The 19,951-nt window shown below is 44.2% G+C and overlaps 1 protein-coding gene and 1 long non-coding RNA gene across 19 annotated transcripts in view; one reads left to right on the top strand and one right to left on the bottom strand.

Moving 5' to 3' along the window:
- The window catches only part of AMOTL1 (angiomotin like 1), a 174,168-nt gene that overhangs the window by 133,946 nt on the left and 20,271 nt on the right, over nucleotides 1-19,951 (bottom strand). For 7 of the 17 annotated variants that reach the window (XM_065528897.2, XM_074015093.1, XM_074015095.1 and 4 more), the window contains 2 exons: nucleotides 17,287-17,425; nucleotides 5,502-5,552 (listed from right to left, as the gene is read on the bottom strand). In XM_065528897.2, the coding sequence (XP_065384969.1) occupies nucleotides 5,502-5,552; nucleotides 17,287-17,371 (136 nt within the window). In that variant the 5' untranslated portion in view covers nucleotides 17,372-17,425. Of the gene's footprint in view, nucleotides 1-5,501; nucleotides 5,553-6,161; nucleotides 6,256-13,661; nucleotides 13,789-17,286; nucleotides 17,426-19,951 lie in introns of those variants that run through there. The other 10 variants (XM_074015088.1, XM_065528894.2, XM_065528895.2 and 7 more) reach the window with 3 other exon arrangements.
- The window catches only part of LOC102139795 (uncharacterized), a 160,372-nt gene continuing 146,579 nt past the window's right edge, over nucleotides 6,159-19,951 (top strand). For both annotated transcript variants that reach the window (XR_001485150.4, XR_012423649.1), the window contains exon 1: nucleotides 6,159-6,270. This is a non-coding gene — a long non-coding RNA (uncharacterized lncRNA). The remainder of the gene's footprint in view (nucleotides 6,271-19,951) is intronic.

Raw genomic sequence — 19,951 nt, 5'->3', positions numbered from 1 at the left:
TCCCCCAAGGAGCCAATATTTATTCATTTACAGACTGATAAAAAATTCAGAGGTAGAATGGACTACCAATCACAAGGCAAAAAAGTAGCGGAACTACCACCAGAACCTCAGATGGAAAACCGTTCCACATGCCGCTCCAGGGACACATCACTAAATAATTCCACTGACCTAATCACCACTCCTGACTACCTCTTTTTGGAGACTAGGTAAGTTGTAGAGAAGTTTCCAGAAACAAAAATGGTTTGATTAGTAGGCGGGATAACTGATAAAAGCTATTTCATCCTTCAATCTTGGGAAATAAGTATGTTTTAAATGAATAATAATAATCAAACAATAGGCCGGGCACGGTGGCTCAAGCCTGTAATCCCAGCACTTTGGAAGGCCGAGACGGGCGAATCACAAGGTCAGGAGATCGAGACCATCCTGGCTAACACAGTGAAACCCCATCTCTACTAAAAAATACAAAAAAAAAAAAAAAAACTAGCCGGGCGAGTTCGTGGGCGCCTGTAGTCCCAGCTACTCAGGAGGCTGAGGCAGGAGCATGGCGTAAACCCGGGAGGCGGAGCTTGCAGTGAGCCGAGATCCGGCCACTGCCCTCCAGCCTGGGTGACAGAGCCAGACTCCATCTCAAAAAAAAAATTAAAAAAAAATAATAATAATCAAACAATAAAATAAAAGCACTTCCTGAATTCCAAGCACATTCAATACATGGACTTTACATACACCATTTACCGTATCCACACAAGGTCCCAACTGAGTTGATTAAATAACTGAGGCTTGAAGCAGTTTAATCACCTGCCCAACGTCACAAGAAACTGCAAGATAATTCAAACTAAAATTTTAGGACTTCTGCGATGATACAATATAATAAAAAATATACATATATTTGGTTTTCATCTCCGGTTCTCAGCACAGAGCTCCTAAAACCCTCGCAATTTCCTGAGTGATAGAGGTGACAGGAGCATCTTTTTTTTATTCATAACAAGTACCTTTTAACCACACCTGAGTTTATGCTAATGAGATAACTGGTGACTGAAAGCCCTTAGACAGCTTCAGGATGGAGGCTGGTTGTGGGAAGAACCAACCATATTATTAAAAGGTTGGAATTCGATGAGAACGCTTGGACACAGGGCAGGGAACATCACACAACGGGGCCTGCCATGGGGTTGCGGAATGGGGGAGTGATAGCATTAGGAGAAATACCTAATGTAAATAACAAGTTAACGGGTGCAGCAAACCAACATGGCACATGTATACCTATGTAACAAACCTGCACGTTGTGCACATGTACCCTAGAAATTAAAGTACAATAATAATAATAATAATAAAAGTTTGCTAGCAGGTCAAGGAAAACAAAGATCAAGAGCCAAGGAAAGCATTCCCTGGAATAAAGATAATAAATTTCAACAAATCAACACTAAAAGTAACTTTATAATATTGATTTAAAAAACTGTATTTCTTCAATTCTAAAGTGTCATCTTTTCACATTTTAATATCATAGATATAATAGCTAGCATTCATCTTGCACTCACTTTGTACCAGGCTCTGTCACAGGCACTTTACATGTGCTGACTCACAGAATATTGTGTATTTCATCTTGCGCTTACTTTGTACCAGGTTCTGTTATGTGTGCTTTACATGTGCCTACTCACAGAACATGGGATATTTCATGGAGTGAAAAATTTCATCTTCTGCTCTCTGAAAAGTTGTTAGTAAACCAATGTTACAAACTTAAACTCCATGACTGTTTAGAATCCAGGAACCATTGTAGGTGCAGAAATAAATAGTGCTTACAGATATACATTTAAAAAAAGTTACATTGAGGGAAAAAAAAAAAAGGTTGGAATTTCAAGCCCCACCCACCTACTCTCCCCACTTCCCCACCCCCTTTCCCTGCACCCTGCCACACACACACACCTGACCTCTGGGGAGGAGAAAGGGACTGGGGATTGACTTAATCACCAATGACCAATGATTCAATCAATCATGCCTAATGGAACATCCGTAAAAACCCTAAATGAGGGGGTATGGAGAGTTTCTGAGTTAGTGAACCTATCCATGTGCCAGGAGGGTGGTGCACCCCAATTCTAAAAGGACAGAAGCTCCTGTGCTTTGGACCCTTCCAGACTTCACCCTTTGCATCTCCTCATCCAGCTGTTCATTTATATCCTTTATAATAACCTGGTAAACATAAGTATAGTGCTTCCTTGAGTTCTCTCAGCTATTAAAGTAAATTATAGAAACCAAAAGAAGGTTGTAGGAAGCCCTGATTTGTAGCCAAGTTAGACATAAGTGTGGGTAATACGTGGGCTCACCACTTACAGTTGATATCTGAAGTGGTAGGTGGTCTCGCAGGACTGAGCCCTTAACCTATAGGGCCTGTGCTAACTCTGGGTAGTGGTAAAATTTAATTAAATTGTAGGACATCTGGTTGGTGGCTGCAAAATACTGAAGAATTACTTGGTGTAGAAAATCCACACATTGAGCTTCAGAAGTATTGTGAGTACAGGCCAGGCACAGTGGCTCACGCCTGTAATCCCAGCACTGTGGGAGGCCGACAGAGCGGGGGGCAGATCACCTGAGGTCAGCAGTTCCAGACCAGCCTGGCTAACATGGCAAAACCCCGTCTCTACTAAATTTCCAAAAATTAGCTGGGCATGGTGGCGGGCACCTGTAATCCCAGCTACTCAGGAGGCTGAGGCAGGAGAATAGACTGAACCCAGGAGATGGAGGTTGCAGTGAGCTGAGATCATGCCACTGCACTCCCACCTGGGTGACAGAGCGAGACTCTGTCACAAAAACAAAAAAGAAGTGAGTAGAGAAACAATTTTATTTTAACTTTGCTCTGCCTCTTCTTATATTCTGGCCAGGAGTGAACCTGTACTCATCTGTGCTCCAGAAAGAATGGCTGCTTGACAAGCTCATCAACTGCTGTAAGAGGCATTTTTCCTGCTGTGTGTCTAAGAAAAGCACCAAAAAGCCATCATGACTCTTTCCAAGGGAGAAATGACAGCTCTGTCTTTGACCTGAATAGCATGAAAACAAGGCAGTCTGATCCAGACAGCTGCTCTGTCATGGAGAGAATAACCCTTGGGGACACCATGTACCCAAACAGCATGGCACATGAATATAAACAATGAATACCCAATGGCCATAGGCCTCCTTTGGCTTACAGCCCCTCACAGCACTTTAAGAGGCAAGAATAGAACTGGAAGATACCTCAGGGATCACCAGGCACAACCCCTGCTTTTTGCAGATAAGGAAACTGAGGCTAGTTAACATGTCTATTAAAGAAGCTGGAGCAGGGTGAAAGCTAGAACCTTGATCTCAAACTCTCAGACTTCTGTTTTATTTTCTCTATCACCCTGCAAGCCCAGAACCCAGAAGGGAACCCCACGGTTCTCATCGTGCTGCTAAAGACTGAATATTTATATCCCTCAAAATTCATGTGTTGAAACCTAATCCTCATTGTGATGGTATTTGGAGGTGAGGCCTTTGGGAAGTGATTAGGTCATAAGGGTGGAGCTCTCACCGGAGGGATTAGTGCCCTTAGAAAAGAGACAGCTAAGAGCTCCCTGGCCCTCTTCTGCCATGTTGAGGACACAGTGAGAAGACAGCCATCTATGAACCAGGAAGCCGACCCTCACCAGACACTGAACCTGCCAGTTTCTTGGTCATGGAATTCCCAGCCTCCAGAACTTGTGAGAAATATATTTCTGTTGTTTACAAACTACCCAATCTGTTTTTGATATAACAACCCAAATGGACTAAGACACACACTCCAATCTCCTCATGAGAAACTGGGTTTTTACCATAGGGGAGCTGAAGAGAAAAAAACATTGCTTTTTATTTTCTACTGCTAATTTGAAAGGATACCCATATTTATCAGTGCCTCATGGGAGCAGTTCAGTCTGTAAGTCCCAGAGGGAGATACGGAGATGAAAAAGGGTCAAATACCTGGGCCTTCCTGCAGCACAAATCATTCCGTGAATGCAAACAATTTAGTAGTAATATAGTCGGATTTCTCAGAGCAAGCAATGCTCATCCTACCACTGCTTATGTTTGTGTACGATTTAAGAGGACCAAATAGCTTCGTCGCACTGTGGAGTGTCAATGCTGGTGTCATTAACATACAATTATACATGCGTGGAGCAGATCATCAAGTACCTGCCCTCTTAATAAATCACATCATGCAAAGCTATGGCTTAGATGTCACTTTCATTTCATAAAATGATTCACCACAGTATGTCTTAAAAGCTAGTTTTGCTCATGCATTTAGTTTACGATTCCATTGATAGAGATGCGATTGCCTCGCAACTTGTCAGAAACACATCCTCTGAATAAAACATGGTACTCCTCCCTGCCACAGAATGCCAACCTTGATCCAGATCTATTTTGGGCGCTTGGCTCCTAAAAATGAATGAAAGTCGTTGTTGAGGTGGAATTTTGCTTCAGGTCCTGTGGGACTTGATGAGGACATTCTTCCCAGCACAAGAGGCTGACCAGGGACAGGGTGCCACAGTTGAGCGTGTTACTGAGGATAAACATATTTAAACCACTGTTTGTGGACAGTTCCCCTCCTCCTTTACTGTCAACATATATCATAAAATAAATCCTTTCATTTCATCTTAGGAAGGCAAGATATTCAGGCTAGTGATGAAAGAACAGTAAGGAGAGACCTGATAGCCCAGACCAGTAGCAGCTAAACTAACCTTGAAAGCAGAAGGAAAAAAAAAAAAAGAGAGAGAGAGAAGAACCCAACCACTAAGCCACCGAGTAAGAATGGGTGGCGGGAAGAGTTAGAGAGATCTGCCCATTCGCATTTCTTTCTCTTCACTCTCTCTTCAGCCTGTCTCTTGACAAGAGTGTCCCGGTTCACCCATCACAAATCTCCACTTACCATGACAGGCATGAGGATGGAATGTCCTATCTCGAGACACCTACAGGCTAACTGAGGAATAGAAATCAGGGAAGGAAGCAGGTCTTATAGTTTAATAATTACACCGCCGTTTTCAGCCCCTGACTTCATTAAATTCAGGGTAAGGACGACCCACACGACGTCCTTCTCGTGCCAGGTACTTGGCAAGACAGAACCAGTCGCCGCTGTGTTCTTCCGGCAAGATGAGTGCAGGTTACAGAAGCCCCAGGTCTGGAAGTTTGCTGTGCCAGGCTCCTCGGAGCAGCATCACTTACCCAGACGGGGACACACACACGCACACAGACACACACACACACGCGCGCACACAGATACACGCACACGCGCGCGCGTGAACACACACACACACTCACGGCTAATTGGCCACTTGCCCCGCCACCCCGAAAGCACAGCGCCAAGGAAAGGCCAGTTCCCGCCGCGAAGGCAGCAGGTGTGCCCTGACCCTTTTCCTCCGTCCCCCAACCCCACCCCCATCTCTAGCTGAGTTCATCTGGACGCCCCCCAAACTCGCAGTTCTCGGGCAGAATTGCGACCAACAAATAAAAGACAAAAGGAGCACACTTACCTAACTCGTCTGGGCTGTACGATGCGGGCGAGGCTTCCACAAACTCACTGTCTGAGGGAGAAGAAAAGCAGAAAACAACTCGAATCGCTACCATCCAGGGCGAACCCACTAAGCATCAGCTCAAGCGCAGGTCCCCGGGAAAAGCGCGGGCTTCTCCTTCCCAGCGCTCAGAATCCGTGAGCCGTAGGCCCCGCGGGATTCGGACCGCTGGATCCCCAGGGAGTGAGAAATCGCCGCAGAAACTTGGGGGGCAACTCGGCCCGGGCACCGCGAGGCTTCCAGGCGAGGTCAGGCGCGCGCCAACTTTCCCCGCGTGCCACCCCGCGGCTCCCCGGGCCGGGTGCTGGGCCGCGGCGGCATCCTCTGCCCTCAGCCCGGGGGGCGCATTGCTCTGTCTGCCGGGCCTGGCGCCGACGCCCCAGCGCGGAAGAGCCGCAAAGTTTTCTCGCGGTCCCGGGGGCTCGAGGGCGCGCAGCGGCGGCGGCGAGCACCCCTCGCCCACCCAGGCGCCCAGCGCATCCCCGCTCGTTGCTAGGCGACCGTGGCCGTCACGCTCCGCAGCGGCGTGCGCGGCCTCCCAACTCCCGGCTGACGGAATCCTCCCTAGTCCCCGCCCAGTTTGCCCATTTTCCAAAAAATCAGAGCATAACCCGTTCTAACCCGATTCTCTGCTCTGTTATGTTATGTCTGCCCTCCTCTGATGCTTGGGAAATCGTTTGTTCTGTGGCTTCTCCTGAGGAGATGGAGGATTTTCAGAGCTTGCAGAAAGGTAGGAGGGGCCCCAAATGCCCTCCAATCCCCTCCTGTTGGAACCAGAATTCCAACTCCAGTCCAACATTATTTCCTACTCTTCAAGAGATCACCTGGCTCAAGTGGGCAAAGTAATGTGAGCTCCATTGCAGAGGTAGGGAAATCGAGTCTGAGAAGTTGTTAATTTATAACTGAGAAGTTATAATAATTATGACATCATTATGATAGGGGTATGTAAGGGAGAAGGCGGGGAGGAGAGAAGAGCAGCGCTCCTTCTACTCTGTAAAAGATTGACTGCTTTCAGATACAGAACGTAAAAGCAGTAGTTATGCTCTGAGAGCTGTAAATTCTGAAGTAATTAATGTAACACTGTGAGAACCTCCCTCTCTGAGTCAGTGGCCTGATAACTTGGACAGATGTGTTATGTATCTCCCCCCAGTCCCCAGGCCTGACTGTGACTGCTCTGCATTAAGGGGGCAAAGGTGCTGGACTTGGGATGTGCTCCAGAGAGAGCCCTGCAGCTGATGACCCATAACGGGGTCAGTGGGAAGGAAGAAGCAAGTATGGAAATGTCCTTTCTCCATCCTTGGAGGACTATTGGAGGGTCAACAGTCTGAGCAGCCTCCTGGGGGCCTTCTATGGACTCAAAGTGATCAGAGCACCAGCTGCAGCAGCCTAAGGGCCCTGATCTGAGCCAGTGTGCTCTCATCCTGTAAACACTCAGCCATCCCAGGCTTTTCCACTGTCAGTTTTTGGTTTACAAATCACCATGAAGGACAGAAAGCCCCTTCAGCCAGCATTGCTCACCGAGCCCAGGGAAGCAGGGGCGGGGCTGTCCTTCCCCAGCAAAGCAGCATGCTTGAGCTGCTGAGCCTCTCTCTCTAACCTCTTCTTTTTCCTGCTTCTTGTAATCTGAGCTCCCAAATCCAGGAATTAAATATGTTTGGGTGAAGGTTTGCACTCATCACTCCATCCCCTCCCACCTCCTAGAATCCTCCCATTTGTCCTCTGCAACTCATGGTTCATTACTAGCAAAATCTATATGTCCTCAGCCTCCTCTCTGAATGTTTCTTTCAGTGACTTGCTCTGACCCATACCTGGCTTTCCTTGAAAATAACAGGCTGCATTACTTGCCTCCTCTACTTATTTCAGCCATCTATGCATCCTCTGGTTGTTCCACCTCATTTCTTGAAGATAATGGCATCTGATTCACTGTCCCTTTTCCCAGTATCATTCCTGTGATTATTCTTATTTTTCTCCATCTACATAGTCACACTCTAATCTCTCAACTCTTCTGCATCCTATCCCTTTCTTGACCTGCTGCAACCACACCAGCCCCCTGCTGTCATGGCGACACTATGCATAATATCAATGTGAAGCAATCCACTCTCCTACCTTTCCAGCTCATCCCCTCTGTTATTTTAATCCAATGTGTCCTTGACCCCACCAGCATCTATAATTTACTTATCCATGACCTTTTCTCTGCCCCTCACTCTCCTCATGACCCTCCTTCCTTCCTTATGGACTTTAGTTTCCAGTTTCATTATTATTTCTGTCTTACTTACACCTTCAAATCCATGTTCTGCTCTCTTTCCGTGCTATTTATCTGGTAAAATCACAACCCTAGTAAAATATAACTCCACCTTCATCCCATCTACACCCAGCTAAACATGACTGAAGAAGCACAAAATTGGCTGGGTGTGGTGGCTCACGTCTATATTCCCAGCACTTTGGGAGGCCGAGGTGGTCAGATCACCTGAGGTCAGGAGTTTGAGACCAGTCTGGCCAACATGGCGAAAACCCATGTCTACTAAAAATACAAAAATTAGCCAAGCATGGTGGCGCATGCCTGTAATCCCAGCTACTCAGGAGGCTGAGGCAGGAGAATCGCTTGAACCCAGGAGGCAGAGGTTGCAGTGAGCTGAGATCACGCCATTGCAGTCCAGCCTGGGTGACAGAGCAAGACTCCGTCTCAAAAAAAAAAAACCCACAAAATTATGCTGTCTGGTCTTATTTTCAATTCATGACCACTAAAATCAAACGGAGCTAGTGCAGCCCAGCAACCACTCTGCATTTGCCTGTTTATTTACCCTCCTGCTCTCCTGTTGCTATGGATGAATCATCTAAGGCCATTATGGCCTCCAGTATGAATCAGATCCCATTCATGTGGCTTTTCCCTCTTCCCACCTGGATTAGTATTTTCTTCTGTCCTTGATCACTCCCATCAGTATACAGACATACTACTATGATCTTGTCTTTTTAAAAATCCTTTCTTGACTCTACATATCTCCAGCCATTACTCCAATTCTCAGCTCCCCTTTACAACAGAATTCATTAAAATAATTATCTACAGTGATAGCACCCATTCTTCATTTTGCTCTTACAAGCAGCTTAAACAGGTTTCTACCTCACTCTGCCAGAGTAGCTCTTGTCAAGGTCAAGAATGGCTTTGCCATTGCCAATTCCAGTGATCAGTCCTAGGTCCTAACAGCAGGTTTTGACCTGCTGATCTTATGAGTGGATGGGCTCAGATGGGCTGTCTGCAGAATCAGTCTCCTCTGGTTTCCCACAGAATCAAGAAGCAAATAACATTTGTGTCTCAAGAGAGGTGGCCTATAGAGGGCCTTGGGATCAGCCAGACCTGGGTTCTGATACCAGTTCCAATACTCACTAGTAACTTCATTTCTTTCAGTCTTAGCTTTGTGTAAACATGGAGATAATAATCATAGCTAGCATACCAATGTGGTGAGAGTGCAATAAACTAATGCACTTGGAGCCCCTAGGAGAGAGAGTGTCATACTGTAAAAGTCAAATAAATGTTAGTTGATATTGGATGCCATGCTCCTTTACAGCTGACACAAATGGACTCTTTTTATCCCTTAACAATTTAGAGTTGCTGAAAGAAGATACTAACCGCAGAGTATGTTTACATTAGGGGAATAGTTCATTGTCTCCAACTTTTAGTTTGCGTTCCAAGAATTGGCTTGAAAGTTGGTTACTTGGAGCTGGCAACAGGTTTACCCCTATGAAGATGTTGCCAGTGCTCCACAGGGTGGTTAGGTTCCGGAGCCTGCCAAACTGTTCTCACAATGGACTTGCCTTCAATTTGTTCACATTAATGGATGACTTGTAAACTAGGAACTATCCTTACAGCACCTTAGTTATTTGAATTTCCTAATCAACTGAGTGTTAATGAGAAGACATTTCTCTTGTTTCAGTATTTGTTGTTGAAAATTCTCTAAAGTAAATGACTCCAATTTTCTATCTTAGGAAGTAGAACAGAGCCAACAATAATGTTTCATATTAATAAAACAAACTTTTATTGGGAATTTACCATGCTTCCAGCGCTGTGCTAGGCACTGCAGACACAAAGGTGATCAGTGCCCTTCTAATAAGGGATTCCATGACAGACCTTATTGAATCTCAGGGCAATGTCCAAAGTGCCTACCCACACTTGAGTTTTATAGGTCTCTTATAAAGAACTGGTTCTGCCGGCGTGTCACTGAGTTATAATGAACAGTGCACTAGTTTACAGATTTGTATCTCAGCTCTGTGAATTATTGGGTGGGGGGCATTTTCATTTCCTAACAATAATACACACCTCACTGGATTGTTAGGAGCAGCAAAATAGGTAAGGTATGAGACAGACAAGGCACAGTGTCTAGCACACAGTGGGTACATAATAAATATTCATTTTCTGGCTGGGTAAGGTGGCTCATGCCTGTAATCACACTTTGGGAGGCAGAGGCAGGCGGATCACCTGAGGTCAGGAGTTCAAGAGCAGCTTGGCCAACATGGTCAAACTCCATCTCTACTAAAAATGCAAAAATTAGCTGGGTGTGGTGCAGGCGCCTGTAATCCCAGCTATTCAGGAGGCTGAAGCAGGAGAATGGCTTGAACCTGGGATGCAGAGGTTGCAGTGAGCCAAGATCGTGCCACTGCACTCTAGCCTGGGTGACAGAGCTAGATTTCGTCTCAAAATACATACATAAATAAATATATATTTATTTTCTTCCCTCATAGAGGGCTAGAGCATGCCTGACTGCTCTCCTTTTCATCCCAGGTGACAGGTGGGCCTTCTGCTGCCATGGCCCCAGCAGACAGCAAGAGGGAGTCCCTGCCTCTGTTTCTAGGGAAGCATATTTATTAGAGGTAGGACGTGTGGGGAGGAAATGACAAGGTGGAAATATTTCTGGGGCTCAAGAGGAAGTTTACCATAGAAACAGATTATACAGGGGCCTGGTGTCTATTGGTCACTGTTACTATTGCCATGATATATCATGAATTGAATGGGCTTCTGGGAGCTGGCCTGGGAACCCAATTCCTAACTCTAATGTTCTTTCTTTCCTTATATTATTGTAAATGTTTTAACTTTATTTTTACAATATAAACAAAATGTGTTTACTGTAAAAGAAAGAACATTTGGTATAGATGAGTATAAACTGAAAAATAAAAGTCTGCTTTCCTGTCCTCTCGTAATCTCCATCTGCAAACTAAAAACCATCCACAACTTCTTATGTGTCCTAGTAGGAGTTTTTAAAGGCATATTCAAATGCGTATACGAATTGTTTAAACAAGTTGGATACTATTATTATGGATTCCAAATTAAAGGCAAAAATTTCTAAATGAAATTTTTCTCCACTCCCAAACATAAGCTGGGGTATGACTCTTTTCTGTTTAGGAAGGCAAGAAAGTATTAAAAAGTCATAGAAGAAAAGTCTTATCAACCATTAGAAAACAGTAAAATCTTAAACAAAATTCAAGTGTTTAAAGGGTAACATAATACTTCAGTTATCAGGAAAACTCAATCATCTCCCTCGTTCCTCAGTAAACGAGGTATGGTTATATAGTAACATTGGACATAACGCCAGGATCAACGGTAATCTTAGCTGCATTTCTAGAGCTAAGAGCACACTCTACATACTTTTTTGGGGTACAATGCCCATCACAGATATTCTGCTTATTGTGCAGGGACTCCAGCTGTGAGCCAGGAACCTGCCCTGTAGCAGTCTGGGAATGCCATCAAGCCCCTGCACAGCCTCTACTGCAGAGGTGGCAGGGTCTGCTTTGACTGTGGGATCTACTTGGAGGAGCGGCCAACAGGAGGGCCTTTACGGGCTGTTCTCACTCTAGGGGCCCCCAGGGGTTACACAGCTACTTGATCGTGTCCAGAAGAGAAAGAGACGGAGTCTCATGCAGATATGCTTCTTCCTCCAAGAGACGGCTGAGGGGCTAAATGCCACATAGGGAGAAACTTTATCCTGCCAAAGTGTGCTATTAATTCTCTTTGCAAGAAAGAGCTGCACAAATGCCATAATAACAAGTTAAGACAGTAGCTAGGGCCCACTAGGATGTGTGTATGGCCTTCCCATCCCCAGCCTCCAAGGAAATCACCAATTTCAAGCATGAAAGACAGAAAGAAGTGAGCTGAGCTGAGTCATCTCTCTGCCTTCCTCTCCTTCCTGGTATTGCCCTTTGATCATCTTCTCTGCAGGTAGCCTTCTATCTCCTGGAGGCCCTCTGCTAGTTAACAGCAGAGCACAGTGGGGAAGCAATGCCTGCACCTCCTCCCCTCCTCTCCCAGGGGAGTGTGGGCAGGACTGATTTAGAGGGAAGAGGGGCTAAGGCTGCCTGAGCTCAGCATGACTCTCTTCTGTTATCCTTGTCTCTTATCTGCACCTCCTAGGACAAGCCAACAGGTGAAACTAAGGACAAACACATGCCCATCAGTAAGGTTTCATCAAAATGAAATTTGCAATTGATTGGTTGAAGCGTTAGCTTCCAGGCTGAATTGGCCTAATGAGCATTTGTTGTTCTCTAGGATTTAATAGTTTTTTCCTTTTAGCACAACTCCACTTCTTTATAAGACTTGATGAAAAGGAAAAAGAAAACACAGTTGTTTTATTTCCCTTAAATGAAAATCAGGCTTCAGGTAACTGCTTTGTTTCGTAATTTCCAGAAGAAAGGAGTGGGCTCCATAGGAAGAATAATTAACCATATCTCACCTAAAAAATTCATTATCCTAAGCAGAAACAATACAGATGTTGTATGGATCTGCCTCAAGGCCTACAACCAAGAGACAAAATGAAATTAACTCTGACAGGAAGCCAACGATTCATTTTGGTAAAAATGCTAAATATGTCCTCTAAAAATTCCAAGTATCAATGCAGGAGATGATACCAACAAAAGGAAGGTGTTTTGGGAAATATATAAATAAATTAAATTTGTCCCGCTCCTGCACTGCCTTCCCCATCAGATTCCTGTTACCAAGTATAGTCCAGAGATGCAGATTTAAAAGCATCTTCACTCAATATCATATCAAAGGAAATAAAACCTGGCTGAGCCAAGAAGCTGCTAGAAGGTGTACTTGGACATGATTCAGAATAAAGAACGATTCCAAAAATACATACAAGAAAAGGTCCCTGCAGAGGAAAATCATACACTTCCGACTTACACTCAGATCTATTGAGTGAAATCAGACAAAATACCCAGTGTTAAGATTAAGGACTAAAACACTTGCTGCAATTGAAATCTATGACTAAACTATTAAAAAACAACATCTGTAGGATAAATGTGAGTTTCTGCTGAAATGCAGAGACCATGATCTTATATTTCCACCCCAGCATCTAAGGCAGAGGCCTGAGGGGGAATTGCTTCCTTCAGAGCTGCAAATAGAGTCTTCTTGGACCACACAGAGGCTTCTCTTCTTTCACAGAAATGTGCTTTTCCCAAGACGCTATTGCCTTAGCAGTCAGCATAGTGTGGGTGGTGGAAGGAGAAGCAGGAGACCTGGCTGTAGCCCTATTTTTGCCACTAGTCTTTAATAAGTGTCCTAGTCTGCTTAGACTGTGCTCTCCTCTGTAAAACAAGAGTTAAAACAGATGATGGACTTTAAGAAACTAATTGAAACAAGTGCCAGTAGGAGATCACGGATAATGGATTCCATTATATGCATCTGTTTACTATAGAGTATGCAAGAAAAACAGACAAAAAGGATCAAACTTCTCAGAAAGGTGGAGATGCAGAGTAATGTTGCCCTTAGAAACTGACAGACAGGAGTGAAATGGATAGAATGCTGCTCTGGAGTACAAAGACCTGAGTGAATGTGAGCTCTGCTGCCATTGGCTGCCTGAGCTGAGCTGAGTTTGCCTTTGCAAGACTCAGTTTTCTCATCTGCAAAATGAAGATAAGACCAGCTACTTCACAATATTTCAATAAGGGTTTAAATACAATGAAATCATGTACATGGCAATACTTGGCACACAGACTGCTGTCAGGAAAAGTTGCCTCCTTCCTCCTTGACCAGTATTAAAACTCTCCCTGACCCTGAGTGGCTTCAGAAAGGAAATCTGCTCCTTCCTGCTTATATAACCATAATGGGAACAGTACCACTGAATTTCTATGACGCACCTGGCCCACGCTGCCAGGCCGTGTTTCCCAGACTTCCTGCCTCTCCCCTAAAGAGGAGCTTAAGCAGGTTGAGTTCCCTGGGAAGCGTGGATGACAGCAGGATTCCCAAACAGCTGAGTGAGCACATCTATAAGAGGAAGAAGAAATATTTTATGGATTTGCTGAGAAGGAACTCCCCTTCCGTACCAAATCCCCACATACGTGATGTGGCTGGCGACTGAACAGCCCAATCAACTTGTAATGCAACAGTCAGAAACGCGATGGTGGCCAAACACTGTCTCCCTTTTGTTTCGTGTGTCAGGGGCTGCATGTGATTTCTTTTAGAAAATGTGCTCCAGACCTTTAAAATGAGTTTGAAAACCCACTGGCCCAGATCATTAGGAATATTTTTAGGAATGTCAGAAGCGGGAGTGGAAGAGGGACTTTCCTTCAGAAACTCCTTATCACCCCCAAACATCCGGGGTTCTCCACAGCCAGCTTCCTGGAAGCTCTCCTACCCAATTGCAGCCTGAGATGTTCCGAGGATAATACAAGGGCAGATGTTGTGTGGCTCTGCCTAAAGGCCTATGACTCAACAGGATGACAGAGCCTCCCTGGCAGATAATGCAATTCTCTGAGGACTGCAGGAAGCCAACAACAAAACCCTGAGGTTTGGACACTCCAGGGCTTTCCCTGGTTCCTCACTAGAAATGCAAGCCCCACCAGCCCATATTGGGCCTTATAGATGGAATAGCTGGCACTAGCCAGTGGTGGGGAGAGGTGAGGTGGGGAAATGGAATGTTGAGGAAAGGTGCTTTGAAGTAGGTGGGTCAAGGCCTCGGCAATACATGAGCTGAGATGGCTGTAGGGGAGAGCCCTGTTGTGGGCTTGGATGAGAATGCACATGTTACAACAGCACTGTTTATTTTCTAGCCCTGCTCAGGGTGGCTAGGATTGGACTGATCTAGGTTCAAATTCCAACTCTGCCATTTGTGAGCAGAATGATGTTTACAAGTTTCTCAGCCTCTTCAGGCTCAATTTTTTCATTCATGAAATCAGAATAAAGCTGTTGTGAGAATTAATTGAGATAGTCTATATCTATACAAAAAAGGCTTAGTTAACATCTGGCAATATTATATGCCTAATAAATGGTTAAAATATTTTTCTATAATTCATCCATTTCTGACTTAGCTCTGGCACAGTACACTTCATCTCTGAGTGTCAGTTTCCTCATCCCACTTCAAGACCTCACTTGGTTCCCATTTTGGCACCTGACTCTGCCCTCTGAGGACCTGCACCTTTCTTGGATCTCATCCCAGGCCTCTGAGAACCACACTAATATCAGCTGCCCACAATGATTTCCAAATTTCAGCCACATTGATTCCTTTTGTCTGTGCTTCACCCACTTACTGCAACACTGCCCTACTTTGTCTTGGATGTCTTCATCTTTGCAGGATATAGACTGATTATCTGAACTGGAACCAGCTATTATGGTATCTGTTGCCTACCAGAACTAAGCTTTTCCTTCAGCCCCAGAAGCGCAACACTTACCCAAGAGCAGTGCCTCCCCTTTAGGCAAACCTAGATACAGGTCTGGTTTCCCTTCCTATTTTCCAGCCTTGCCCCAAAGATTGCAGATAGATGACATGGTAAACACATAGAGGGATAAGGCAGAGCTTGGAGATGCTCACAGTGTGCAGTTTTTAGCCACCCCTTTGTTACAATGATCGCTAAGGCTTCATTCAGTTCTAAAATTCTGTGATAGATGATTCTATCGGCTAGGTTACAAAAGCACCAAGCACCAGTGGGAAAACCACATTTTCTTTCTCTCCTCTACCTTTAGGCTTTGGTAACAAGCCTAGGGCCATTGAATCAAATGCTATAGGTGTGCTGAAAGCAAGGTGAAGTGATGTGGTGGTGCCAGAAGCAGTTGTATAATCACATAGGTTCCCACAGCCAGAAAAGGCCTTCAGTGAAGGCAGAGATATTCAGAGGATGTGGCCCCAATTGTCATTCATTCATTCATCCATCCAGCTACCCAGCCAGCCAACCATCAAATATACACCATGAATTTGCCATGCTACAGTAAAAGGGGTGCAAAGATGAATAAAACAAGGCATCTGTCTCAAGAAGCACACAAGCTGTTCAGGATGCAGACAAGCACAATACAGTGTGATGATACGTGCTGTGACGTGGGAATCTGCAGGGGCTATGGCAGCACTGAGGAGGGAGGAGAGATTCTCCTTCACACCAGGATGGGGGTTGGTAAGAGGTGGTGGCAGGAAGAGATCCCAGAACAGATGACTTAAGCAGAAGCTTCAAAGATGAGTAGGAACTGGCCAAGTGGAAAAGAGATGATAATAGCAGTCTTTGCAAAGGTTCACAGGTGTGCGAGGGAAGGATGTATTCAGGGATCCAGGAAGAGGCTGACACAGTGAGAAGGGAGGGGGTTGCTATTAGTGATAGGCAGTAGGGGATGAATCTAGAGAGGCATTCAGAGGTCAGATCTGGAAGGGCTATGTGTTGAACTAGGGTGGTTCATTTTTTTTCCATAGAGTGTGAAGAGATGCTGGCTTAAGAACTTCTAAAAAGTGGCTAGAGCAACAGTATGACAGGAACAAATGACAGTTGGTTTTTGGGTGGAATGCATCCAAATTTCCTCCCTCAAAGCTTCCCATCTTCCCTTTGGAGACTATCTCATTGTGTGCAGCAGTCTTGGTTGGAAGACATACCCTAATGTAGTGCAGAAGGTCTGCAAATGTTTGTTGCCATATAAGTTACCCTGTTTTAGAGGTGGGCACATCAGAAAGTATAGTCTGCTGTTCTCTATGTCTGTCTTGCTCTCACTCTTGTATTACCAGTGCTTGGCACAAAATAGATACTCAATAATATTTGTTGAATAAATGAATAAACAACAAACAAATGGGAGACATATCCTTGTGAAAACATCTGTGAGTGCATTAACCTCAGCAACCTTTCATCGCCCATCTATAGAATGGCTCCTACCATCAAAGTAGGTCTCTATGAGATTCGAGGGATGAAGAAGGGAGTAGACTCTTAGACCTGACAGAGGACCACAGCTCTGTGTCAGGGTATGGTTCTTACATTTGTATTCTCTGCTCCAGGAAAGTAACAATAGCTCTATCATTTAATGCTGAGTCACATTAATTGGATCATCATAAAGAAGGGAAAGAGCTGACCTACTCCATTTAGACTGGTTGCTTTATCCTCAATTTGAATGTTTGCTGGCTGCTGAGACGAGAGATGAGCAAAACAGGAACAGAGTGCCTGACACGTGTTAGGTGCTCAAAGATGTCTGACTAGCTTCCCACCTGGCCAGGGCAAGAGCTCATTAAATGATGGCTGATGGTCCTCATAACACTGCAAAGTGGGCGTTTTTACTCTAGCATTCCATGTTAGAGCCCAGGGAATGACAGATTTTCTCAAGGCCATAAAACTTATAAATAGTGAATTCGGGATCTGAACCCAGGTCTGTCTGACTTCAAAGTCCATTCCCTCTCCTCTCCACTCAGCTGCTCTTGAAAAGACAAATAGCACGGGCACACACTGAGTACAATGGATCGACATAATGAGGTGCAGATGCTGAAGAGTACCATGCTATCAGGGACATCAAAAATGGTCATACCCCCTCTGGTGTTGGCAAAATGATGAATTCCAGCATGGGATAACCAGGCTCCTTCCTCCAAAGTCCATTTTTCACTGAGGTCCATGCTTCCAGCAAGTCCCTTGCATGTGTAGCTTTCAGATCAAATGGAAGCAATCTCCTGAAATAAATAATAAATATAAGAAAGGGATGTGAATTACCATTTTTGTTCTCTTGGGGAAGGGAAGCTTTCTTGAAGGAAAGCAGTCAGTTTCTAGCTCATTTCATTTCTTTGGCACACAAAGCTTGTTGTCTAGATTTGGACATGGCCTGAGTGTGAAGTTGCTCAAGCCCACAAACCAGGTTTTCCTCACCATTCAGTTAACAAATGTTTGTGGAATGACTATTATATGCCAGACTTTGAGCAAGAAATTTACTATTTAGTTCTGCATACTTTATAGACTCCTAGAATTCCAGGGCAGGATATAGGGGGATCTCAATTTTATTTCAAAGGTATATACTCTTCTATTTGCCTAAAAAACAGACTGAAAAAAATTGAAATAATAAGTTAGAAGCAGTTTTCATTGTATTAGAATTATGACTACTTTTTATCTTCTTTGTAATTTTCCACATTTTCAACAATGAACATATATCGCTTTTGTAATCTCAAAAAGGTATGCAATAAATATTATTTTAAAAGAACACTTCAGAGCCAAGAGGGACCGTGGAGACCAATTTTCCTTTTCCTCTTGAAAACTATGATAGAAAAGCACAGTCACAGGGGCTCTTGGCTTTCGTAAAAAGATCATTCCCACTCCATCGGCCACCTCTGAGAAGGCCAGCCTGACGAATCCCTCTATATGCAAACTGTACCTGGTCTGATTACAACTCAGGGCCAAACTCTTGCCCATATGACAAAGAGATCTTGATAATGCTCTGCATGTGGCAGGTTCTCAAATGAAAGTGGTTGAATAATTGAACATGACTGATTCACCACATCTGTGAATGCAGCAAGTGGGACATCCACATAGCAGAAGTCCTGTCAGCCTAACTAGGAGAGGCACCAATCATCATTTGCTGTAGTCAGCCCAGCTGGCTTGATTTGGTCTCTAGAATGCTGTTCAGTGTTGCCCTGCGGGTTCCTGCACTGCCTACCAGACTGCAGACATGGTAGATTGACTTGTTGTTTTTTGGCTATCTGCCTAGAGAAATATGATACTGATGGGAGATGCACCAAACAAATAACAATATCTAATAAAATACTAGGAAGTACCAAAGAATGTAGTGTACTTTTTTGGGTAGTACTTCTCTAGCGATTTTTGTTGAATCCAAGTACCCAAAAATTTTAGAAGGGAATTCTAGACCAGAGTGAATATGGCACAGTGCAATGGTGAGAATGTTGGACTTATCAATAAATCCAGATTTTAGCCCTGACTCTGCACTAACTGGATGACTCTGGGCAAACCAGTTACTTTCTCTGGGCTATTTTTCTCCTGCAAAGACCTGTTCAGGCTTTCCAGACTTGCAACCTATAATAGTATGCTTTTGTATACAAAGGCTACCTATCCACCCATGTCAGTGGATTGAGGAAGCTGCATTATTTATCCATTAGCCAACTGAGACATCAACACACAAGAGGTGGCTGATTGAGGCTAGAAATAGTCTGCCATTGAACAAGACACGTTCTCTGTGCAAAACTAAAAACATGTCTGGAGCAGAAATCCAATCTTGGGCCATAATCACACTGGTATCATCATTTAATCAACTGAACTAAATATCCAACATTTTATATCTTTGCTGATTATGAAATAATATTAACAATAATACTACATCCTTAAAAAGCAACACTTATTTACAACAGGTAATTCAAAATCACTTCATTAATCTTTGCAGTATCTTTGGGAAGTGAAATAGAGATTCCAAGAGCTTTGTTTGACAAAAATAGGCTTTAGTGATTAACCGAAGAGTGGTTTTCAAAGTAGATTCCCCATCCCTCTTGGCCCAGTGGCCTAGGTACCCTCTGGATTCCAGGAAACAGATTTGCAAGATGATGTGGATGTGTGAGGTTAGGCTCTCACATCCATGATTTTATTTTATTAATCTGAACTACATAGGCTCATGGCGAGTGTTTTATTAACTTCAACCTGCAACCCCTGCTGGTTTCTCTGATGCTTGAATTTCACACTTCAGCTTGGGAAAACCAAACACTAAATGTAAAATGAAATGGCATCAAACACAAGTATTTTGAGGAAGGCTTTGCTTCATCACACCTGTTACTGAAATTCCGTCACCTCCCTTGAGCCACAGGAGGCCCCAGAGTTGCCCAGGAGACTCTGGAGCCTAGAAAAGAGTTTTCAGGCCTCAGGCCATATAAAATAACTCACTGAAGAATTTCTATTGGGTATTTAACCTCCATCCAATTCAAAACTCTGCCATAGACAAAGTCCATGAAGAAGAAACTAAAATGTAATACATCCTTGAGAATTTAATGAAAAAGCATAATGCAACCATGGAAATAGGAAGTGAAGAAATACTTTCCGCTGAAGCAGCCAATGACAGCACAAATACTAATATGCCTGATAAGTTGGGGTGGGTGAGTGGGAAAGACTATCAAAAACTTACAGCTGTAATTCCATCTTTAAGAATCACTTTTTTAGAACTAAACTACCTGCATAGATGGACATTGGGGTCTATGGAATACTGGAAT

This window comes from Macaca fascicularis, chromosome 14 (assembly GCF_037993035.2).
Source record: "Macaca fascicularis isolate 582-1 chromosome 14, T2T-MFA8v1.1".
Taxonomy (NCBI): Eukaryota; Metazoa; Chordata; class Mammalia; order Primates; family Cercopithecidae; genus Macaca; species Macaca fascicularis.
The sequence above is the reverse complement of the archived record's forward strand: the minus strand, read 5'-3'. Positions and strand labels throughout refer to the sequence as shown.